This window comes from Tympanuchus pallidicinctus, unplaced genomic scaffold, assembly GCF_026119805.1.
Source record: "Tympanuchus pallidicinctus isolate F22 unplaced genomic scaffold, pur_lepc_1.0 scaffold6, whole genome shotgun sequence".
Lineage (NCBI taxonomy): Eukaryota > Metazoa > Chordata > Aves > Galliformes > Phasianidae > Tympanuchus > Tympanuchus pallidicinctus.
In genome coordinates, this window is record NW_026294780.1 from 19,661,702 (window position 1) to 19,687,824 (window position 26,123).

The 26,123-nt window shown below is 35.3% G+C and overlaps 1 protein-coding gene across 1 annotated transcript in view; it reads right to left on the reverse strand.

Moving 5' to 3' along the window:
- ITGBL1 (integrin subunit beta like 1) overlaps window positions 1-26,123 on the reverse strand; it is a 127,336-nt gene that overhangs the window by 64,052 nt on the left and 37,161 nt on the right. The window contains exons 3-6 of the mRNA XM_052705938.1: window positions 9,966-10,112; window positions 7,117-7,239; window positions 3,440-3,580; window positions 703-843 (exon numbers count right to left, since the gene is read on the reverse strand). Of these exons, the coding sequence (XP_052561898.1) occupies window positions 703-843; window positions 3,440-3,580; window positions 7,117-7,239; window positions 9,966-10,112 (552 nt within the window). The remainder of the gene's footprint in view (window positions 1-702; window positions 844-3,439; window positions 3,581-7,116; window positions 7,240-9,965; window positions 10,113-26,123) is intronic.

Consider the following 26,123-nt stretch of genomic DNA (forward strand, 5'->3'; position numbering starts at 1 on the left):
CCATCTACCAATATTTGAAACAATATTGCCTTATATTACATTTATTAAACATATTCACTTATCAGTTTAAAGGGAGAAATAGAAACAAGCATTCTATAAGTTGTCAGAGTAGTCCCTGGGCTACAGGTCTTATTAAGCTCGCAATAACAATTTTTCATTACTTCAGTTATTTGTTTTCCTTGAAAAGTGTTCAAAGCCTCCATTTCTGTTCCTTGCTTGCATGTGTACCCACTGACTGGCTGCAAATTGGACATATATTCTCTTATTTAGATATGCAATAACAAATAAAATAAGATCAAATTTAAATTGTCCCAATATAGGATATACATTTTAAAGTTTCAGACATTCTCCAATTGATCTTAGACTGTATTGAAGACAATAGTATTAGAAAGGAATTGTGCACCTAAAAATAGTTCATATTTATGGAGGAAAAAAAAAAAAAAAAAAAAAAAAAAAAAAAACTTAAGAAAAATTTCAAATTAAAAAAAAAAATGTCTGTTTTAATAATATTTTTTTTTACAGAATAATGTCTTCGAGTTAAAAAGGCCACCCCTCTAAGACAAACAAACAAAAACAGCTGAAGCTTGTTGTAATTAAAACTAGGGAAAATGAGAATTGAAGAGAAAAGGAGGAACAGGATCAAGCCATTTGTGGACTTTTATTGTAGAGATACACATAAATTCTTTGTTACATTTTTCTTACCTGAACAGAAGTCATCAGAATATCTATCATACACTGCTTTGCAGTTTCTTTCATCACACTCACAAGTGTCTCCATGAATATCTCCCCAGTCTCCAGTTGGATCCACATCATGACAAGTACATTCCCCACATACACATGTGCCTATGAAAAAGAAAATAAGAGAGACAGGGATGGAAAATTACCTGAGTAATTTAGAGTATTAATTTTGTTGCAAAAATTCTCACCTGTTAAATTTTGCTTTTATGGGAGTGTAATGTCAAAACTGCAAATGTTAACCATGACTGTTCATTCAACCTCAATGATTTACAACTTTCTATTACTTAGTAGTAATACTTCATACAGGCAAGTTGGCTCCAAGTTTGCCTTTGCCGTAGATCCTCATTAGGAGTCAACAAAATATGTAGTACACAGAATAGAAGACATCAACAGTAATTTGCCCTGACACTAATAAGAATATAAATCAATGCTATTTAAAAGATTTGGACTTAGGTAAACTGGATAAATAGTTGATTTGAAAGCATAAGCATTTAAACTAGAAAAAAAAATCCAAATTTTAATCCAGCTGAAATTGAGTGGGAAGTAAAACTTTACCTAACAAGAATACAAGCACAGATTTACATGAAAATGATACTTTTTTCACTTTTCCCAAGTGCCCCACGCTGTTGTTCACAACAGGAAGGAAAATGTTATACATGACAGATACTTCTTCTGCACAGCCTTACTGATACAGAGAAAGAACATACTGATTTAGGTAAAGTCAGAACACACATACAGTTTCCTTATTCATAATTTTAAATATGATTTTGCTGAGAGGTCAGCAGGTACGAAGTAGCAGCCTAACTGTATAGATGTGTGCAGTCCATTTCTTGGACAGAAACGACACTTTCCTGCTATTCCACCAATGCCATTGTCTTCTTATTCAGATTAGTCTGAACAACATAATATGTTTGAGAAGAACAGGACAGAGTGATTGAATGGCCGACATGTGCGCTGTCTCTAAAAAGAAAAGGACTACACAACTGTGCATGAATGACTGTCATATGAAGCCTGTCAAGTGCTAATGCCACCAGAACAGCTTTCAAGAAATTTGCATCAGAGTATTGATAATTTCACAATTCAGTGACCTTACTGAAGGAGGGAGAAAAAGAAAAAAAAATAAAAAAAAAAAATTGAATAAATACTTCTGGAGAGTGATTTATTCTCACAGAAACAACTTCAAAGTGAATTTGGATCAAATGTCTTGGATATCAGAATGCAAAGCACCATCCCTTCAAAGTTTAAAAAATCTGAAGTTTGCATCTGTTCTCTGACGGTTGACTAGATGATTGGTGAAGAGATACAAATAATTTACCCATTTTAGCACTGAGGTAAGCTAAACAGTGAGACACGTTTCAATATTTAAGTTTAGAATGAGCAAGACAAGATGAACTGTACCTATATCACAGCGTTTGTCAGCACAGAAATCTAGGTAAATAGGATTAAAGAGAGTAGGAACACTGGAAAGCAACTTTATGTAGTCAAAAGCCTACATATATATATTTTTAATATGGATAAAACCAAAAACAGATGAAAAATATATAAATATCACATTAATGTATTTTTAATAGAAGTTTGCAGCTTTTCAGAATGCTACTAGACTATTCACCTTCATTTCTCCCACGTAAAATGTAAATGTAAAGAAATACTTGTGCATTAAAATGTCATTGTTCTAATTTCAGATTTCATTTGACTAGAAATTATTTTCCTGATGCAAATAGAATCTGAAACATTTCTGTGTTTATTTTGTCCAGAAATACATATTTTTTTTTTTTAGTCACAAGACTAAATGAGCTTACATGACCTCAGTATGTTAGCCAATCTCAATTTCCTCATGTTTCAGAGAAAAGAATTTTCTAAATGCACTCAGGATAATTAGAAGTTCATATTATAGGAGGTTTTGTCAGTAAAGATTTTTTAAGAGAAGTATCAATGAGACAAACTTATCTTCTACTTTTATTCTCTATTATATAAACAAACAATAACATGCTCTTTTAACTCTTCCCTCAAAAAAGCCAAATATAGTAGCAGGTATATACTAATCTTATTTTGTTCTATTTTTGTTGCTGTCGTTTTTGCTTTCAAAAATCAGAATTAAACAGAATTATAGACAAAAATTAGAATTCTGGGACTTGATGCAAAGAAAATCTAACTTAGAAATATATTGTGCCAAATCTACCCTTCCAACTCCATATGTGTTCCACAGAACCGTTACTGCACACTTCTTTGTTGCTCTTTCAAGTAGCATTGGGGAAAAAAAAAAAATGGGCTTGTGTCTTTGTTTTCTCAAGTTGTGTGTCCTTATTGTTCTTAAAGAGAAGATTGGCATATTGTTCTGTTGTTTATAGCACTGATCCATTCAAAGACAAGTATGTTAATATTTGATTTAGCAGGAAGAGTCTCCCACCAGAGCTGGTGCACTGAGAAATTTTTCTGCTCAGTCTTACTACAGAAACAAAGTATGAAAAGAACTTTATCGTCTTGGGTTAGCTTCATCTAAAAATGAATGCATAGATACAAGTTTATCTTGAAACACAGATATCCAGCCACTCAGTTGGAAATACATGCTCAGATTTAAATAAGTGAGAACAAACTAGAAATCGTCAACAAACATGACCTACGTCCTATGGCAGTAAGTATATATTTTATAACAAAAGCAACTTGTATGAATATGTGTAAAAGAAATGCATGAATGACACACCTCTATTACTGCAGATTTTGCCATCTGGAGATGTGCATCTTTTCTTGATCTCCCAAGGGGTGATGTCACACTGGAATTCACATTTATCTCCATGCCAACCAGCCTCACAGTAACAGTTTCCACAGTAACACTGTCCATGGCCTTAACCCAAAACAAATTTTATACAGTGAGAAAGAGGCAAGTTCATAAGAAGGATAAGCAATGTAACTGTTTTGATATTTTTACTTCTAAAAACTTTTATTGCTGGACTCAGAATAGAAACAATTTGTAGACTACGCGTCTACTTCAAGTAAAACAAAAGATACCTGCTCTATACTTTTCAGCATGTCTACAGCAGAGCATATTTTCATATAATCACAGATCTTTTATCAGTAAACACTGAGAAAAAGACTTTCTTTTTTTTTTTGTATTTGTAATCGTTTTTTATAGGTAAATTCTAAAGACAGCAAATGCAACAGTTAAAAGTTAAGCAGATCTTTTAATATTAAGTTGGGACACAATTGTCCACAATATTGTACCTATCTAACAAAGCCCTCTTTGTTTTCAACTCTTCAGATAATTCCAAAAGAGACTGTAAAACTGATTTACTTCAAACTCTGCACTGTATGTGTCTTCTCTTTTTACCTAGCAACAGTATTTTTGAAGATGGATAAATCAGATCATGAAAGATAAGAATTAGTAAAATGAATGTTTTAAGTGTTCAAAAGCATTTTTAACAAACTCCTTCTATCCTGGGAAGTTACATGTGTCATCTAAGACTTCATGAAACAGGCTACCAAACATTTTATTTCACTAAAGCACTGCTACCACACATCTCAATGACAAAAAAAAAAAAAAAAAAAAAAAAATCCCACCATTTAAGTTCAGTTGCTGCAACTCCTACTAATCTTAAAGTTATACGTTAATTTCTTTACTAGAAGGACACAGGATCAAGTCAGTATCTTGTTCTTTTTTCTCTCAAGTGTGTTAAGTGTAGTAGACCTTGTTGTCTCCTTCAGAATACAGTCAGCTGATATATATGTAATCATTAACTATCATAGATTAAATTTAGAACACTGGGATACATTTTTTTCCTGTTTTTGGAATTGTACATAGAATTTTTGCTACAATTGTTAGGTGACATGAAACAATAATAGAATACTCACATAACTAAGCAATCAATACAGTTTATAACACTACATATTATAAATAGGTTGTTCTCAAACAGCAGACAAGAAAAGGGAAAAAATGATGGAGTGAATTAAGTTTCTGGCAATTCTTGAAGATTAAAACATCCCTGCTTCATCTTTCACTCACAGTTATATGTCCCCACATATGAATTAAATAATACAATTTGACTCTATCACTTGCTCTTGACTGAAGATAAAGTTGCTTCATTAGAGCATATAGCCTTAGAGACAAAAGGATCAGGATCAGAACTTAATTTGCTAAAACTTTATGAAAAAATTGCTGCAACTTCATTCCAAAAATTGTATAGCTTCAAATACTTAGTGAAGCAGAAACAACCAAGTGGCCGAAAAATTCAATGAGAAGCTTGATATGTTGTTGTAACTGTGCCTTGCCTAAAAAAATGCTTTGATTAAAAATACAGCCCACTTGTGCAAAGCTTAAAATGCATGTTATCCATATCTAAGATTTCCACTGGAAGCTTTTCCAGGATAAAATTCCAGCTCACAGCTGCAGGCCTTAAAAATATGTGTATAAATATAAACTTCTGATAATTTATTAGCTTGATTCCTCCTCAGTTTGTCTTTTTGAAGGCAATCGCAGTCCTCAAGACCTTCCTATAGCCAGAATGCTTCGAGGGAAATAAAGAGTACATAGCAACTAAGTAGGTGCTGCACACAGTAGGAAAGCAGAACAGGCACCGATTAGGTTTACTCTCTGTATGGGATCAACCAGGGACCACTGATAGATAAGTAACGTTTGCCTGAGTTGGAACACCATTTCTTTTTTACTTTATAAATAAACCTGAATTATTACTATGATGGAAATCCTGTGGAAGGAAAGGATGGATAAAAGATATTAAAATAAACATCCAAGTGTGAGAAAGAAACCATAACTAGACATGGGGGAAGGGTCTGTTTTTTTCTTTGCTATAAAACTATGTGCCTTTGATCTTTCAGGTCATGTGCTATCCAATTTTTTTCTAATTAAATACATTGTTTATGTGCTCGAGAGGTTCATCTTAGAAAGCAAAGCAAAATCTAGCATTCATACACTAAGTGTATAAACTTTTAATCTTACAACAACATAAGCAAGTAAAGGGTACCTATTTTTTAATTATTTTTATTTGATTTTTATTTTGTAAATTTCCAAATAAAGTATAAAAGTTTTATGTGCCGATGAATTATACCGACCTTTTTGTCTGTGTACATCAACATACTTTGATATCTTTATAACATAAAACTAATTTTCTTAAGACATGCATATGTTCTGTTTTGGAACATGATGCCAGTGGATGAAACAAGGTGAAAGAAAATACTAAGAAAAGCCTAACAAGGTCAATCAGCAGCAACGCAGACGGAGATAAAAGCTTACAAAAACTGCAGGAGAATTTACTGGAACTAAGTGATGAATTTGTATCACAGTTGGTACCATATCCATTTTTTACAAGCAAATAAATATAAGCTGGATCATTAGCACTTAAATACTATTGCCTTTCACTCATTTTATTTCAGGTAATTACAGTTCCTCTGCTCATAGGTACGGACTTTAGAGGACCATTCTACATACTCACTTCCATTTACAATCCGTACCTAATCCCATGGGGAAAAAATGTAGTTCTTGCTCCCATAAAGGGCACATAATTAAATACCATTATTTTGTTCTCTATGTAAGCATTAAGACAGATAAAGATTTTATATTCAATTAGTCTGCCTTTTTACACACGCACACGTGCAGAGCATACATTATTATCAGAGAATGAATATTCTAAGTGGTGTTCTGGGTACAGCCATATGCACACAGACACTGCATATGTATAGCTTGTAAAATATTTGTAGCAACTTTCATTTCAAGAACAAATCTCCCTATTAACATATGCAACAGCATTTCCAGTGCTAGAAATGGTGCGTTTTACATGGTATTTAATTGCTAGGTTCCTAATTTATAATGAAATGAAAGCACAATATGAATTTTATTTGCACTTCTCACAGCAGAGTTCATCCTATTCTCTTGTGTTTTCTACCACAGATGAAGATTTTCTTCATTTGTTCCTTTCACGTTTTACCTCCTGAATTGCTTCTGAGCTCTCATCTCACATTCATTCTCATTCCTTTCTAAATTTTGCTTTCTTGCCCCAAATTCATAATAATGTTTTTCTATTTTTCTTGGTTTTTTTTTCCCTGACTTTCCCTCTTACGGTCATCTGCGTCACATGAAAAGATTCATGTTACTTATTTTCTACCAAAGACAGCTGCAGTAAGGTGTGAAGTACTCCAGTAAATTATCTCCTTCAGAAAGAGAAAGATGTCAAAGGACTTCTTCCTTCTCTCAATTCCTCTTTAGCCCATTTTTGAATCTGAAATTCTAAACTGAAATTTGTTACCAGTAGTTTTTTTTTTTTTTGCTTTAATTCATATATTCAAGAAAAACATGTTTTAAATTCATTAAATAATTTTATAACAAACTACCTTCATCTTCACCATTCTTAACGTAGTAAATGAAACACATACCTGTACAAATCTCTTCGGTTTCATCATCTATGCATTCCCTGTCATCACATTCACAAAATTTACCATAGACCAGTCCACTTCCTCCTGAGTTTATGCATTTACACCTGCCACACTGACATGTACCTGCAAACATTTAAGAAATAATGACTAGAACTTATGGAAGGAGTTTCATCACTCCATCAGAAACAGTAAATATTTCTGAGCAGTATCTAGATAACGAATGAAATGGAAATAATCCACATCAGCAAGAAGTCTAATGTTGTCTCTAAATATGTGCAATATTAAAGTGATTCACTCTTAATAAGCAGCATTATATTTTAATAAGTAAATTTCACTTCTAGAATTGTCTGTCTTAATTCATGTATTTGAGGAATTAAATCAGCTTTAAAAATTATATTTTCAGCCAACTAAGAGGAAAAAAAACATGCATAGTCATCTTCTCAAGAATAAAACCTGATTTTGCCCAGCTCCACGGTCATCTTAGATAAGAGTTAGAGTTTTGCTATTGAAGATCTGAAAGTATGTTTGAATAATTTCAAAAAGTGTATTTGCACTCTAGTCACCAGACTCCTTTTATGCTTATTATATGAGGAATAGGATTTAAAAATCTTAAGATTCTATCTAGAAAGTGATTAGTGTGCCAATATATTAGACAACAGACAAGCTAATTGCAAAAAATGGAATGGATTTGTTTGACCTGTGCCTTCCTTGATTTAACTATCTGCAAGACCCCTGGATTCTTGAAAACCACAGAGTTGAATCCTCTCAGAACATAAGCCAGCGTAGAAAACTTTCTGACATATTACAAATGCAGAGAGCTCAGAGGATGCGAAACTTGGAAATGTTTTTTTAAACAGATCTTCTGTCACCACTGGCCTGATCATGTTTGCTTCATAGTCTTTCATATAGGGTTGCTCCCTCAACTCGGTGGCTGCCTTTCCACAGCCCACTGTCTCAAACACAAAAGTTTTGTTTTGTTGCTCCAAGGGAAGTAGCAAGCCCCTCTTTTCTCTCAGAGAGACAGCTCAAACCAAACAACTGCCTTCTCAGTACTTTTTGCTTTGGAAAATGATGCATAACTGTCCCAGTCTCAGCTGCAACAGAGTTTATTTTCTTCAGAATGTCCAATATGATGTGATGTTTTGACTTTAGTAAAAACAATATTGATAACAAACTGATGTTTTTGTTAATTTGTTGCTGAGCAGTGCTGCACAGAGTCAAAGATGTTTTAACTTCACATGCTGCCCAGCCAGTGGGGAGCTGGAGGTGCACAAGGAGGGGAGGAAGAATGACACAACCAGGACAACTGATCTTAACAGTCCAAACAGGTATTCCATAACATATGGTGTCATGCAAAGTGTGTAAAACTGGGGGCAGCAGGCCTGGGGACTGGCAGAGGGTTGGTTAGTGAGTGGTGAGCACTTACACTGTGCTTCACTTATTCTGTAAATATATATAAATTTACCATTACTTTTCCTTTCCTTCTCTGTTTTAGTAAACAGCTTTTATCTCTGCCTATGATTTCTACCTTTTTTTTTTCCCCCACTGGGAGGGGTCAGAATGAGCAAATAGCCTTGTAGTGCTGAGCTGCCTGCCCATTTAAGTTGTAAAATTAAAAATGACAGCAAAGAGAACTACCATACCAGAAAGGTGAATATGAAAATACTCCATCAAATGATTCAGTAAATTTTCCACAAGAGTTTTTTGATAATCATTGTCACAGTTTTGGCTGGCTACCAGGTAACCACCCAGTTGCTCTTTCACTCCTCCTTCTTCCGCAGGACAGGGGGAGAAAATATGATGAACAAGCTTCTCAGTCGAGATAAGGACAAAGAGACCACTCATCAATTACCATCACAGGCAAAACAGGCTTAGCTTTGGAAAGATTAATTTAATTTGTTGTCGATCAATAACAGAGTAGGTTAGTAAGAAATAAAAACAAAACTAAATTGAGTCTTAAAACCTATTCCTGCAGGGGCTCTCCATGGGCTTTGAAATCCTTCAGGCGCCATCTACTGCTGCACCCCAGGTTCCTCTATGGCTGCATGGGGAGATCTGCTCCATGTGGTGCCTGTGGGCTGCAGGGGGACAGCCTACACCACTGTGGGCCTCTCCTGGACTGCAGGGAACTTATCCTTCATGTCTGAATCACCTCCTGCTCTCCTTCTACACTGACCTTGGTGCCTGCAGGGCTGCTCTCTCACATTTCTCACTCCTCTCTCCCAGCTGCTGTTGTGCAGCAGCTTTTCCCTTCCTTAAATTTGCTCTCCAACAGCACATCCAGCATCACTCATCACTCATGGCTCTGCTCTGACATGGGGCAGCTGCTGGGCTCTGCTCACAAGAGCCACTCTTACATCCCTGCTATAGTAGGTGCTAGCGAGATGGGGTGCGCCTCCGAGATGGGGAAAACACCCTGCGTTTCCAAAACTTTGCTTTGTAACAAAATATGAGCTCAAAAGTTCTCAAAAAATTGCATAGCTTATAAACATTCTGAAAAAAAATATATTTGAAATTGTGATCTAACACACAGATACACACAAAACTCACTTTCTGTATTAATGCCCATAAATACTTACTGATGGGCAGAATATCTGACACAAAGGCACTTTTGTCAGTCTGAAGCAATGGATAAACTATAGTTCTAAAGCAAGCATACTAAATAAATGCACACCACATGCACAGGAATGAGCCTATAGGAAAATCAAGCATTTTAATATATGCACAGTTTTTTATCAGTTTCCTAGAACATATTATACAAAATTCTTAATCAGACAAGAAACCAGTGATGCTTAATATAATACACAAAGAACCTCTTAAGCCATCAAGACATACAAAAGACATCTTACCTGCACCAGAGCAGATGATATCTTGAGAATTCTTACACATTTCATTGCTTTTCTTCCGTGTAAGATTGCAAGTAGTTGGATACTGACAAGCTTCACCATACCAGCCTTCATCACATTTGCACTTCCCACAGTCACACTTTCCATGGCCTAGCAGTGGAAGGAAAGAGTGTGTCAACTCCTTTTTTCTCATTCAGAAAGCTGTATTTTCGAGTCCATTTTTTAAAAGTAGATTTCATTAATTACAGATTTAAATGAATATAATTAACAGATCCAATTAACATAATTCATATGAATTTATAAGTAGATATGAATAAGTATGATCTTAAATGTCTAGAGACACCTGAAATCACCATAACTTTGAAGTCTAATGTATGTCTAATGAAGTCTAATTTTGATACATCTACAAAAAATATTTATGTAATGATTGAATAAAGAGCTGGAACATCCTGTATGAACAGTGGTCTTTCTTATTACTTTACCTCTTTCCCATTTCCATGTTTCTCTACTCTTCAACAATTGACATAACAAAACTGGAGGTTCAGAGACTTCATTCACCGCTTTGGCCAATTGTTGGCAAAGGACAGACAGAAAGTTCAGCCCGAGGATACTGGAATTACTTTTTGGCTTCTTTACTTTTCTTTAAATATAGCCAAATGCACAGACTATGTGACAATTTACACCATTTCTGCTGTATGTTATCACCTTCCACATTAAATTTTCGGTGTAAATTTCTGTTTCTTAATACTTTAGGCACTTATTTACAATTTTTGTAGTAAATGTAAAAAAAAAAAAAAAAAAAAAAAGGATTTGTAAATACTTTAAAATATTTCATTTTAAAATAATAATAATAAAAAATGTATCTACTTAACTGAAGTAAATTATCTTTCAATCACTACATCTGTTTTAAATGCACTTGATACCTGCAGAGTCAACTGCCTGAAAATGGAAGCCCAGCCTGCTGCTAATGAAAAAGAACTTAAATAACTACAGTAAGTAAAACATTTTTAAGAGAAAAAGGAGTATCTTGTGTTTCTCCATAACAGTTTGTTTGCTTTCCAAGATGGCCCTAAGACAAAATTCAAATAAATAGCTGGAAAAAAGAAAAAACATAGTAGAAGAACACATGAGAGAATCAAGCTCCTTCTTGCTTTAAAACAGGAGGTGCCACCTTGTTAAATTTTTTTAAATAATTCTCTGTCAGTAAAAGAGAGGGAAAGAAGAGAGTAGAATTAAAATATATAATGAAAAAACTACTCTTGTGATTACTCCACTTCACTGACAGGCAGCAGCATAATTCATTCTGGAAAACTGAGATAAGTCCAGGTAACTGAAAGAAACTAAAGATATAACTATCTATCTCCCCATACTTTACTTCTTTTCAAGGATTACTTATTGCAGTGACTTTGCATTTTCCATGTTAGACACTCTTGTGATTCAACAGTTTGATATTTGCTGATGAAAATGAAGAAAAAAAAGAGGTGGTTTAGTAAAAGCAGAACAGATTTTCCTGTTCCCATTCCTAAATGACAGAGTAGGACAGAAGCCACTGCTGGTTAGTACTGTAGGTTCAGCAGCAGTAATTTCTATTAGAGATTCTCTAATACAATGTGTGATGTAGAAAGGAAAAAAAAAAAACAAAAACCAAAAACCTGCATTTATACAGCTGCTTACAGAAGATAAGTAAGAGATATCCATGAGAATAGACATGCAAAGTAGATTTTTGCTTTATTCAACAAGAATTAATGAAATAAAAAAAAAATGAAATCAAACTGAGAGGAATAATAAATCTCTTGCACGTGACTGAAGACTGCTATAAGGAATTTAACTCTTGAATTTGTGAAATTGTATTGTGATTTTAATCTTGATCACTCACTTAACCTGATTTTCCCCATTGCAAAGTTTTTTAGAGCTGTAAACCTGCAATAATATTCTACTAAAAATTAAAATTGGGTGAGAGGACTATACTGTAGTGTAGAAGGCAATCAATCTACCTGCAATATCTTGTGTTACTTCCTGCACCTTTCCTGTCACATAAATGATGCAGTAGGTAATGCAAGTCAGTGGCCACAGTAATCCTCTTCTTGCTTACTTTCCACTTCAGCGTGCACCAACAATACCATTCTTCCTCATGGCAAAAAATAAGGAAGTGATGAACTATTAATCATATATGCTATGGACTGTAAGAATATACAGATGAGTACAGAAGTTTTTTAATGGTTTCAGATTCCTTTCACAGAAGTTTGTGCGGGATCTCTTTTGTTGCATGTAGATTTCTGTTTTAAATGAAATAATATGAAATGTTAAATAAGGGGTACATAGCGCTATGAAAGCTGTGAAGTAATATTGTAACTTCCTAGAGGGTAAATTCTACTATCAAGAGTGAGACTCAGGTATCTGAGGATGGGCCATAAAAAAGAAAAGTGAAGAAAAGTGAGCTACAAGACCTTACTAAACAGTTGGTCAAGAAAGGCATATCTCAGAATAAGTGATGAAACATTTGCTCCATTTTACAAAAATTGCTGCAACATAAATAAATGTGAAGCATAAAGAAACTAGAATTTAACTTAAAAATAGAGAACATGGGATATAATAAAGTCTAAAAGAAGTTCTAGAATTTCTTGAAGAAAAAGACCGTATCTGTGGGCTGTAAAAATATCAGATTCAAACATGTGAAAAAACCTTTTATAATAAAAGGCTTCATTTCTAACTGGATGAGCAATCACCTCTGAAAGTATATCTGGAGCACACAGAGAGCTCATAGGGTGGAAAATGAAACTAATATGCAAGGAAAACTGTCTGATGTCAGAAAATATATGGAGGAAGCAAGAACAGAAAATTTTAGGCAGGGTCAGATCTTGCAAAATTGCAAGTACTAAAATGTACTTTCATCATTCGAATAAAAAGAAAATAGAAAAAAAAAAAAAAGACTTCACAAAGCAGCAAGCAGCATTAAGATTACAGATAATTTACAGACAGTCCAAAATGAAATTAATATGGAGATGTTGACCATAGTTGTAAATGCAGTGCAGCTAGTGATACAGACTATGGAAATGAAAATTAATTATCAAAGATGAGAACAAAACAAAGACACAAAACTGTTTTAAATGAAGTGTCCAGACCATGAGGGTGAGACATCATATCTTCACTCCAGAGTACTTGCAATACTAGTATATGAAAGGCCAGTTTAATAACAAAGACTTCTAATGAATCTAACAGACTGTCAATCAGATGTCTGAAAAATAACAGTAATAATAAACTCTAACTCTTTTTTTCCTGTAAGAAAAAGGAATGTATGTGATCTGGGCAACTGAAAAAAAGTTGATCTGACCTCATGGGGCATGTTGAAAGAATTTGAAACAAACTGTGAAGTACTGCACAACTAGAGGTATTGAAGTAGTGAGAAAATGGAACTTATTTCCCATATTCTCTGTTTTTAAATTATGAACAATAACAGCTTTATTCCAAAATAGAGTATTTTAAGTTTACCTGTCTTTATAAGATTACCGATATTTCAAGAGAAGGAACACAGGAGTGGTCTGAACATATTCACCAAATATGATAACACCGTGGAAAAAAATTAAATTATTCTGGATAAGGTGTGCTAGAAAAGTGTAGGGATCACAATTTGATTTAAGGGAAGGAAATATCATTAGGATGAATGCAGTATTACTAGAACAGTAATATTTCAAATAATGTTTTTGGAACTAAACATATTTTTAATGATGTTGATACAAAAATCCACTGTACGCTAAAAACATCTGCCAGTGGCCAAGTGATCTAAGATCTCAGTAAAAAAGTGAAGATGGAAAATCATACAGAATGAACTGGGCTGACAGTCTGAAGAACTGAAGTAATAAAGGTCAATTTAAATTAGACTTACAAAACTCAAGGTCACACACAGAGAAAAGGAAGAGACACCATAGGCTACAACCTTCCCAATTGGAAACAGCAAGAAGAACCTGAGAATATACTCATGTCAGCTGTGGAAAGATAGTGTGGCTAAGTCTTTCACCAAAATTGTCTCAGACATACACATTGAAGACATATCAGGAGGGGCAGAAAATGGTCACAAACCATGAAAATCGTACACATTTGAATATTAAACAAACATGGATCAAAATCATACTCAAAAATTACCATTAGGTCTCTAAACTTCAGAAGAATAAATGAAGTTTTTCAGACAAATACTAGTGGAATCGTAATCACTTACAAGATGGCAATAGAAACACAGAATCATCCAATACCCTGAGTTGGTAGGGACTTTCAAGTTCAACTTCTGGCTCTGCACAGGGCCACTCAAAATTCAAATCTTATGTGACCATTTCCTTAAGAAGCCTGTTCCATGCCTGACCACTCTTTGGTGAAGAACCTTTTCCTAAATGCCAAATAGACCCTCCTTCCTCCCCCAACACAGCTCCATGCTGTTCCCTCGAGTCCTATCTCTGTCACCAGAGAGCAGAGCTCAGCACTGCTCCTCCACTCCCCTTGTAAGGAGCTGATAATCACGACGTTACTGTTAAGAGCAATGACTAGGAGTTAAACCATCTCACTTAAAAATGATAATTAAAACCACATTCAATTGGTTGATGATTTTCTTTTGCCCTCAGACTCTTAACATCATTCTAAAAGCATTCTAAAAATGTTTTTCTACTACAGATATGCATTCCTATACATCTAAGATTGAAGATACAAAGGTGAAATCTCTGATAAAAGATTCTGAAAGTGAGTGGACCTCACTGTCCACTAATCTGAGGCACTAATCTGGAAGGATAACTTCACAGATTTCACTTATTTCATATGTAATCCATCATGAGAGACAGGTACTTCGGTAGAGTAACTCAGATGCTGCGTAGGCTGGACAGTCCTCAGAGAATGGATGTCTTTCTTCAGTAAACTACTGGTAAGCATACAGTGATTGGATACACAAGGATTGATGCTGGGACTTTAGAGTCTGGAGCAACACTAGGCATACACCTGTGCAGGTAAAAATTGGTTCATTTTTTCTCTTTTGATTCACTTATATATGCAATAATCCATTTCAGATTTAAAATGTTTTGACATAATTACATAAAAGAGAGAAGGAGGTAACTGTTTATTTAATGGCCAATCTCAATCAGTTTGTGTAAACAATTACCTTACATGATTACTGGGTAAACCAGAAACTGAACTGGAACATTGCTTCTATTTCAATCCAGCAGAAATCATAGCATTCTGCAGTGCAATTGCTTTTCTGTGCCTCCCTCTGGAAAAGATTTTCTCTACCTTTGAGCCATTTTTGGCTTAGATTTCTTTGATTTCCTACTAATGTTCACTGCTACTAAAAGCTCTGCTACATTTTGTTGGTTAAACTTTCTCATTGGGAATAAATAATCAAAACAAATGTCTGGTTTGGTTGCCTACCATGTTCTTCCACCTACATGCACCCTTTTCCCTGTAAGATGAAAAGAGTACTTTCTGTATTGGAGTAACCGTAAAATACAATCAAGTACTTCATAAACTGCAAGGACCATGCCTTTAAATAAATTCTTGATTCATTAAGAAACACTACTGGAGATACTAAAAATTATAGATTACTTATTTGTATGGTTGTCCAGCATTAGCTATAACAAAGGAACTCTCACAACAAGAAAAGTTTCTTAGTGGAGCAAAAAGACTGACCAGACATTAAAACACTCTCAGATGTCCTTTTTTTCACTTATTTTTAATAACTAAAGCCCAATTACTCTATGTAAGAACACAAGTTGTGGCAGTTCTCATTTTTAAACTGTAACGTAATCAATTTCTTACAGACAGGTGAGATTTAGCATAAGAATTCCTTTCTACAGCACAAAGTCAGCATTAGAATGAAATCAACAGTTGGCATGATAGATGAATTGGGCTTGTTGTTATGCATTTTTAGCAGCCACAGAGTGATTCACAAAGTTCTTTTCAAATGTAAAAAACACTTCATTAATGAGAAGAAATATGAAGAACTTGTTATGTATTCCTTCTTTAAATTGGGATGCTAGACATAAACGTAGATAAAGCTGTAAGAACTGAAAATTTTGGGGAAGTAAAAATGTAAGTATTCTCCATCAATTTCAACCTAGACCAGTATAGTGAAGATATAGAGTGAATAGATCCTTCAATTGGATTACTTTCTTTTGTCTACTTAGTGAAGCAGATATTGCTGCTTTGTACCGATGTAAATTTAGTGCAAATATTTCAGATTATGCTAGGATAAGATTAGTGATATGGCCTATTCTGCTTAGGTGCATTTGAGAATCTCAATAACTATGCTTTGCATTAAGCTGACATCTATATCTGCATATCTTTTCTCTTTTTATTTTTGTTGTTGCTGTTGCAATTTGAAGAAAAGCCATTAGGTATCACCACTGTTTTTTTCTCTTGTATCAATGTGCTTCAGATTAACCTCTCTTTATGTCTTGGGTCTTGGCTGCTTAAGTTGTATTAATTTCAAAAAGCCCAACTGCTTTCCAGACTTTTGCAGTATACCATAGAAATTTCTAAACCATACTGAAATAAATTACTTCCAGTAAGGCGGGGTTTTTCACAAAAATTCTGACTCTTTCTTCTCCTCGCAGCTGATTTGTTTCTCTCTCTATGTTGACACAATTGCCCCACATTGCTAAAATATAGATTGGTTAAGGGAACTGATTTGAATTTAGAAAAAGATCTCAAAAAAAAAAATAGATTATGATAGCGCCTGATGAAATTGGAATTTTTCAAGCCAGTTTTGTAACTGAAATCCCTTCGTCACCTACAGCCCTGATAAGAACTGCATCAAAGATTTTCAAAGGAAGACTTTAAGCCTAAAGGGTTAAAGGAAAAGAAATCAAACCAAACCTTTAAGTAGTCACAAAAGGCTTATAAAAATGCAAGAAACTATGAACTTAGAAGTTCTTATGTTAAGCCTTTTTTTTCCTGCTTATTTAGAGTATCCAGATCTTGAAGTAGCTCAGAATAACAGACATGAGCATTCCACACTGTCCTTTGGCAGAGCAAATGAGCCACTGTAATGAGAGGGTTTCTAACAGTTTGTCTCTCGGTTTTATTTAGTGATTGGATTCCCCTCCTCTCCTTCAAGACCATTTAAAGTGGAATTTCAGAAGTAAAACAGAAGTAGTGACAAAAAATTTCAATTTGGTTACTGTTGAATGCACAATCATAGCTTGTGTTAAATTACAATGCCAGTAGGACTATGTAGGTTACCGCAAAAGTAATGCCTCCTATTTCCTAGTAAATTATAACAGATACAAAGAGCACAATAACACTGCTTGATAGAGAAAATTCTCAGCTACAAAACACTATTTTTCAACATATCCATCATTACTTCTGCCTTTTCATCAGCAATGAACAAGAGCCTGCATGCTGTACTTGTAAATATCTGCACCAGCGGAGGTGATCCCATGTTTCACAGCAGCATGACAGCATCACTGCTAGAAAGTGTTGCCCACATAGTCTAGTCTATCCTTTTATTGGTCCAAAGAGATGGAAGTAGTCAGAAGGTATCAAATCAGGACAATAAATAGGTGAGGGAGACAGTTCAGCCAAGACTGACGATGTGCTGCAACGCCTTCATACTGATACAGGGACTAGTGTTACTGTGCCACAAGAGAAAGGCTGTTTTCTTCTCTGGCCTGCTACACTGTAGGTTTTGCATACAGATCACACATGATGAATTTGAAGGCATTCTAAACTCATATGACAGTGGGTAAGTATCTCATTACTAGCCAGTGAGAATGGCTGACTAAATAAAAATTCTGGAAGTTCTCATCTTGAACTTGCATCAGAGTGACGACATAGCAGTCAGACTTGATAGCTTGCCCAGGTTCCAGAAAATCCAGAACGATCACCACTTTTCCATCCTAAACGACAGTGCACATCACTTTACTTGCTGAAGACTGTGACTGAACTTTTTCTTTAATGAGAAACTCACATGTCACCACTTCATGCGGTGGAATATCTCCAAGCAGGAAGACTCTCTCTTGGACAATTCATGCCACTGCTTGGTTACCCTCACAAGCAGTGTTTCCTGATAAGACATCTTGTGTTTCAGTTTGCTTCTGCCTCTTTTCCTGTCATGAGAAACATCAAAAAAATCTGGTTCTGCTGTCTTTGTACCCTCCCTTTAGGTATTTACAGACGTTATTGAGATCCTCCCTGGGTCTTCCCTTCACCAAACTGAGAAGTTCCTGCTCTCTCAGCTTCTCCTCAAACAAGATATTTCTTAATGATCTTAGAGGCTATAGGATGGACTCTCAAGCACCATCTCCCTCTTGCACATTTATATACATGAAGAGCGATGTATTGAATTACATTGCACAAGTAATTAATATTAATAAATTTGTACCTATGTGTATGTATACCTGCTTCCAGAATAAAAGACAATATGCATTTTTCCTCTAGCTGTGCCTTTTAGTACAGGTACAAAATATAATAAAAAAATATACTGCTGATTACTGTCATTTCCTTTTTCCCCCTCTTGGCTATGAATTCAAATTCCCTATAAAGTGAATAGACTCAACTGTAATAAAAATCAATTAGATATTGCGAATGAATAAAATAAAGGAAAGCAACACTCAGTTGAATCTGTTCCAGTTTGTTACCCTGGAGGTGGCACAAGTTGATATAATTTTAAATGTGATTCATGCTGTTTAGACAGATGATATAAATATCTCAGGGAGACAGAGATAATTTAGTTTTATCAATCAAAACAGTCTAGAGTCGAGGTTTCTGTTAATAATTCAAGGGTTTCATGAAAGATTCCTTACTTATTTTTAACCAAATGGTTTCTCATTTTTTGAAGAACAAAAATAATCAACTTTTAAGTAGGAAGATCTTTTAATAGGCTGAGCCAATATACTTTTTCTTCTCTAGAATAGTGCTTTTTAGTCACATACTTTTGCAATGTTGAGTTTTGTGCAAGTATTCTACATAACAAATCAAATTATACTGAGACATGAACTATTCACTTCTTTAAAATAGCTTGCAGAGAAGGAATAAATACAAAGTGCTTCACATACTCAGATATGTAGACACTTTAAAACCATTTGACGTTGTAAAAAACCTGCATTCCTGTGGGAAAAAGAATTGCAAACCCAGTAGATTCATATTTATGTTATTATGCTCAAGAGCAGAAATAACTGAGTTAAATAAACCCTGTTTCCTTAGTCTGAGCAGGTTTGCTGTGTGCTCTAGGTTCTCTAAAAAATGGCAGCTCAGGCTATGCCAGCTGGCTCAGATACTCTTCACTGGCTTCATCCACTACGCATAGAGCTTTTGTCTCCACGAGCCCAAAAATTCTGATCCAAAATGGAATGAAGCAGAATTCTTGACTTTCCATGAGATTAAATGGTAATATTTGACTCCCCCTCCCTAAAACAAGTGAACAAAAAAACCAACTTTAAATATTATTGCATTTTTATTTTTTATTAAAAAAGGAACAAATTATTGTTCCCCCAAAGGCCTGCCCAGCATCTAGTTAACTTAATTCAAACCAACAAAGGATTTCTAGGCTCCCATATGCATGAAAAAGAAACATGAAAACATGCTTGTCAGCAAGACTGGAAATGTTGGAAGTCTTGTTTTTACTAGAGCTCTCAAGTTTTCCAAACTTGAATCTTTGTCTCAAGAGAGAGCTATAATCACTAATGTTTCCATTTTCAGAAAGCTACGACAGTGACCTGAAAATTTAAGACACAGTGACTGTTTCTGAAAGTCTCTTTCTAAAAGTACAATTGAAAAGAAATTTGAGAAAAGCTATTTTCCTTCTGCATTCAACAAATGAGAAGTTTACAATGAAGTCTGATTTCATCCCCAGTTTCCCTGCGTGCCTACTGACAGCAACATCAAATCTTAGTGCATGCTGCTCTGTGGTCTGCAGCGCCATGGCAAGGTGATGGTACCAGGGATTGTCCCATTCTCCATCCAACTAAATAACATTGTTCCTACAGCAGAATGACTTGGAGAATTAAGTGTCTCCTCTCAAGACAGGAAGGACTCCCATAGTTCGACAGGACTCTTCTCAGCTTTAGAAGAGGTGGGCTAGATGACCTCCAGAGGTCCCTTTCAATCCCTATGATTCTGTGATTCTGTAATTGCTCTCAACAGAGGTGCAGAGACTGAGAACAGTTTGTTGAAGAAAAGAGCATCAACAGTCACTTGCTGCAGTAAAATCAAAGTTCTAAGCTCTGGGTACTGCAAGACATTTTCTGGGAAGATTACTCTTAGTTCATCACTGGATACTAGGGCTGTTAATACAGACTGAGAGCAACCCTGTGGAGAAGGACTTGGTGGTCCTGGACACGAGCCAGCAGTGTGTCCTTGCAGCCCAGAAGGCCAACTAAATCCTGGTCTGCACTAGAAGAGGAGTGGCCAATGGGGAGAGGAAGGTGATTGTCCCCCTCTACTCAGCTCTTGTCAGACTCCATCTGGAGTACTGCATTCATGCCTGGTGCCCACAGTACAGGAAGGACGTGGAGCTCTTGGAGCAAGTCCAGAGGAGGGCCACTAAGATGATCAGGGGGCTGGAGCACCTCTCCTACGAGGAAAGGTTGAGGGAACTGGGCTTGTTTAGCTTGGAGAAGAGAAGGCTCCAGGGAGACCTCATTGTGACCATCCAGTTTGTGAAGGGAGTGTATAAACAGGAGGGGGAATGTCTGTTTACTAGTGTGGATAGAACAAGGGGGAATGGTCTTGAACAGGGGAGGTTTAGGTTAGATATTAGGAGGGTGGTTATGCAGAGGAACAGGTTGCCCAAGGAGGTTGGTAGATACCTGGAGGCATACATTCAAGGCCAGGCTGGGCAGCCTGGTCTAGTGTGAGTTTGAACCTAGATGACTATTATGGTTCTTTTCAACTCAGGCTATTCTGTGATTCTATGCTTGTATGATACCTGAAAGTATTATTAATGTGAAGTTCATAGCTAAACCTTAAGATCTTAATCACTAAACTCAAGGGTTAGAAAAGTTATGACCACAGAAAAAAGTTATAATTAGTGGTCATGGCAAAGAGTTTGCTGGAGTTCAAGGAGCTGTTGGGACAGTGCTCTCAGACATATGGTTTGATTTATGGGTGGTTCTGTGTGGAGCCTGGAGCTAGACTGTATATCTCCCTTCTGACTTGGGATATTCTATGATCCCATAGTTCTGTATATCCAGTTAAGTACAAACTGATTTTTAAAGTGTATCTGATCACTCTGAAAAATATTTTTTCAGCAAGTCTTTTAAGAAGAAGATTATGTTATGCACATTACACATTCAAATCAAATTCAGCTAGTATTGCAGACTAAGTAGAGCACAGGTCCTCACCACAGACTTAAGGAATGGGTGAGCTCATATTGACTGTAGCAGTATTTGATTTACTACTTATGAACTGTGTCTGGTGAGGGTGCCACACACGAGTCTTTCCTTTCATTTCAAAATAAAGCTGTGTGAACATCGTGTTCTCTTGATAGTGTCCTCATGCTTGGCACCAGAAATGACCTATGATGTTTATTCCTAAGAAAATTCTTAAGAGATGTAAGAGCTATAACAGTGGTGAACCTTAGCAGAATCCATACAAACTTCCATGCCCTGATTAAAGTTTTAGTAAATGCTGCAAAGCCTGGGGCTTCCAGGGTCTCAACGGACTTAAGATTTATCTGTGATATGCCCTTTTTCCCTCATGCTATCTTTGGTAAGATTATTTTAATAAATCTACAGTCTGAGTGCCATTCTATAACAAACACCAGCTCAAGTGTGTTACAGTTCTTCATAGCATTATGAAAAAAAAATCTGATCTACAGTTTGCTGGTAAGCAGCTAATCCAACAAGATATCAATAAACATCAACTGGGTAAGATAGTTCCGTACAGAACAAAAATGAGTCTTAGAAATTATTCACAGCCTGGTAAACCTGATGTCAGAAAAGTCCAAATGAGAAGCTTGGCAAAACGATGTGTACACAAAAAGCATACACCTAATTCAAGCCAAATCACCACACAAAGCCTATTTGATGGTTGTATAGTCACCATCAAGTCAGAAACATTTATGCTACTTCTCCTTCCCATGTTGAGCCAGAGGGAATAATAGAGAACACATCACCATAAAATGACTACAAGCCTCTGACAGTGATAATGAATAAGTAAAATTTAGCAGCATCATGAAGAGTTATCAGTACTCAATAATCATTCTTGAGGAATAATTGACTGCTGATTCAAGAGCTTTCTTCAAGCCAAGGATCTTCTAAAGGATGTCCTATCCTATTCAGAGTAAATACATTTAATGCTACCTATTCATAATTAATATCTATTAATATTTCCTATCAAATTTGTGTCTGTGCTTTACCAAACACCATTTCTACATAATTCTTAATGACAACTATACTAGTTAAAAGGAAAGGAAAATAATTTTATTTGATGGTGTTTATACGTAAGTCATGAATTACGGGATGTGTTTGTACATTCTTCCGACAGCTTTTATTAAAAAGTTAGTTTAAAATAAATTCTTTGTGGGCATGCTTTACCCAGCAGCATCTCAAAAAGAAACATAAATGAAATTAATGAGTTTCCTCCATTTTAAAGCAAGAAATTATTTTTCTATGTATTATTAAACAGATTTTTTTTCTAGCAATTTATGAATCCCTAAGCTGAATCATTAACTATCCCCTGTAGAGTTGTGCCTTGTAGGAGATTTGGTTCTTCTCTCTCCAAAACAGTGCAGATTCACACTTGACATAGAAAATCTAAATGGGAAGTAACAGTTCAATACCTTGTCACAGAGCAGATTTAAATTGGTAAATACCAGCTATTAATCCCTGAAATTGAGTCACTTGCCTCTCTAAAACTTCTATTAGCACATGAGGAGAATTCATTATAAGGGAAGAGATGTATAAAACTAGATTATTGAAGTGTGTACTAGCTTGCAGTAATATTGAAAAAAAAAAAAAAAAAAACCAAAAAACGTGAGCGCTGCACATAATTTCAATCAGATCAACGCAGACACATAAGAGGGGCACACTGTAGCATTTCAGTGAAGAGCATGGGTCAAATTTGAAATGTAACTCTGAACAGATTAATTTATGCCCACTTTTATCCACTCTTTTCAGCAATGCCAAATGTTAAACAAAAGATTGTCAGGATTTATTTTGGCTACATTCTTCCCCCACTGTATTGCTAGATACTAGTTTTGCTTTTCTTGCTTTTTGAAAATTAATCATCCCGTAAGACAGTTTATTTTTTCACTATGCTCTTAGAAAACATAAACATTTGTGAACTTTCAACCTGTTCAGAGATCATAGGGGTTTTTTATACATTTTTTTAAAAAGTCTGAAGCTCAGCAAAATAAGGCTGATATCGCTTCCTAGAACATGCCTGCAGTCAAGCCAAACCACCTGCAGCACATCCTGTTTTTATCACTGTCTCCAAAGTACAGAGTTCCCAATTACGAAGTTGTGCACTGGCACCCTGATGAAACTAATAGAGATTTGACTTTCAAAAAAAAATTATATATAATATTTGGGAAATTTTACCCCTATGCTAACAGAAACAGAAAATTAAAATATTTTACAATTAATCTTTTTCAAAGGCCTCATTTGGATTTGTATCATCTTGACTTCTAAGAATATTCTAATATCAGTGACTCAATTTGATTCATATGAGCTCAGCAAGTAGAGTAATGGGAGCATCAAAGAAAGGAACCGTACAAGAAGTAAGTTCAAAAGAGGATTCCTTAACAAATCATTGCATCTTCTTTGCAAATAGGAATGCTGGCAGGGAAAAGGAGCGGGAGGGAATTAAAAATAGAATTTCACCTTTTTTTCAAATATTTATTGAGAAAGGATTATGAAAATATAGACTAGTTTGGGATCTGGGTATTATTAATACACAGCCCTTCAGTTCTTCCCATGGAACAGAATGCACTTGAATTTCTCAGTGAAGTTTGTCCTGGATCATCCCAAGCTCATCTATACTCAAAGGAAGAGAGACAGATGGTTTCAGTAAGAGGTTGGATTTAATTCACATTAGAAGTAGGCCTACTTATTTTCTGTAGAAAAGATCTCACTTTCTGCTAACACCAGGATGCACGTTGTTCTTGCTTTCGTTCCCTTACACATTTTCTAGCCAGTGCATTACCCCATTCAAGAAAATTTACCTATTGTGTCAAATATGTTTTTTAATGCTATTTCTTCAGCTGACTTCCATGACAACTTTATGTATAGTACAATTCCCCTTGCATACCTGAACAGTACAGCCTGAAAACCTATGAAAGGTTTTTAGCAAAGTTTGCTGGGTTCCTAAACAGGTTACCTCTGCTTCAGCACCGAAACAGTGGGTGAATATGTTCAGAACTTTCTGTGGAAAGCAAGGTCAAACAATATAGAGAGAGGCAAACTAATGCACATAATTGTCAGAGTAGGCACTATTGTGCTATTTATTATTTACATAAGGTAACTTACAGAAGAGAAAAATGAAAAACTACCTGCCTAGAGACACAAGGAGAAAATTGCTGGCAGGTGGGAACAAGGCTTCAACTGTAAAACATATACAGATTTCCATCCTTTTAAACAAAGAGTAATCAGCACACTATTATATGTTTTTAAAATACCAGACTGTAATTCATGGCAAACTGAAATTAACTCTATTTTTATTCATTGGTTTGAAATAAATCAGAGAAATCTTTTAAGAAGAAGAACATAAAGACTAAAAGGTGAAGGGATTACTTTATTTGCTATTAAAATATTATGTTTCAGTTGCCAGATTAAGAAAACTATTTCTTGGTGCGTGTAGTATAATTGAACTAATCAATCACCTTATGATGTCATTCTCCTTGATTCACATTTAAATGTGGAGCTAATAAGCTAATAAGTAATTAAAATTGGGGGGGGGGGGGGGGAGGGGGGAGGGAATCAAACAGTTGAATGGCATTTTCCATTCCTGACAAAGTATGAAGAACTGAGAAAAGCATATCTAGGTGTTCTGAAGTATTTTCATGAGAGCCCTGAATTCCTTCCATTTCACTTAGATATATAGTTGTATTATCATATCATCTTTGCATTTTATGTACTACCAGGTGTTCATGTGGACACTTACATTTGCAGCGCCCAAAAATGTGGGGGAAAAAAATTACCCATGATTCACAGATAGGGAATAAAAAATGATGGAAAAAATACAAGACAACAAAGTTTAGTTAATGTGCCCAACATATTTGTACAGCAGGGTGGGATGGCTGCCTTTGTCTCCACACTCATTTCTTGTCAGTCAGTTGTCTTGTCCCTACACCTTGCATTTTTCTCATAGAGAATACACAGAATCCATCCTGATAGGAAAGATGTAAACAGAAGAGAGTGGCCCGTTAAAGTCAAAGGCAATGCTCATATTGATTTTTACTTGTCTGATTTCATTCTCAAGTCTAATCATTCTGCTCATGACAAGGAAGTCTTTTCATCAAATGAAATGATCAGGCGATCTTCAAAACCTTGATTATGGCAGCTGAAAGTTTGTCTTAACAAAGGATATAGATAACTTTATTTATTTATTTATGTAGTCCTAAATTGTCCACTTTAGAAACTTTTTGAGGGAAAATGTGGAGGTAAGAGGTAGGAGATCTAGAAAACTGAAAAATATCCAATAAAGGAAGTTCAGAAATCAAGAATAAAAATAATTTCTTTTCAGCTTCTTACTGAGATATACTAATAGGAACTCTAACACAGTATTTACTGCACTTGTAACTTTGTTCATGCTGTTTACTCACAGCATTTCAAGTGCAACATAATCACAAACAAACCTAGTTACAGCAAGACCTTGACAAGTCAGAGAATTAAATGGTTATTTATAGTTTTAAATAAAAGGCAAAAAGAAAGTAACTTGAAACAAGAACATGCTAGTCACAGAAGAAAAAAAAAAAAAGAAAAAAAAAAAAAGTAATCAATAATTGTTAAATTGGTGTTTGGAAAGACTAAAACAACTCCAAGCTTTCCTTTTACCCCTTTGGTGGCATAGCTTTATTTCATAGCATTTTAGAATATGCAACCATCACGGTCATTTCTATTCTGTGGAAAATCAGTTATCACAGAAATTAATAACGTCTGCTTATTATGGATGTGTTATTTGTTCTAGGAAGTAGATCAATTTGAAAAACAGACTGGACAAGGTCAATAAATTCATGCCAACATGCTG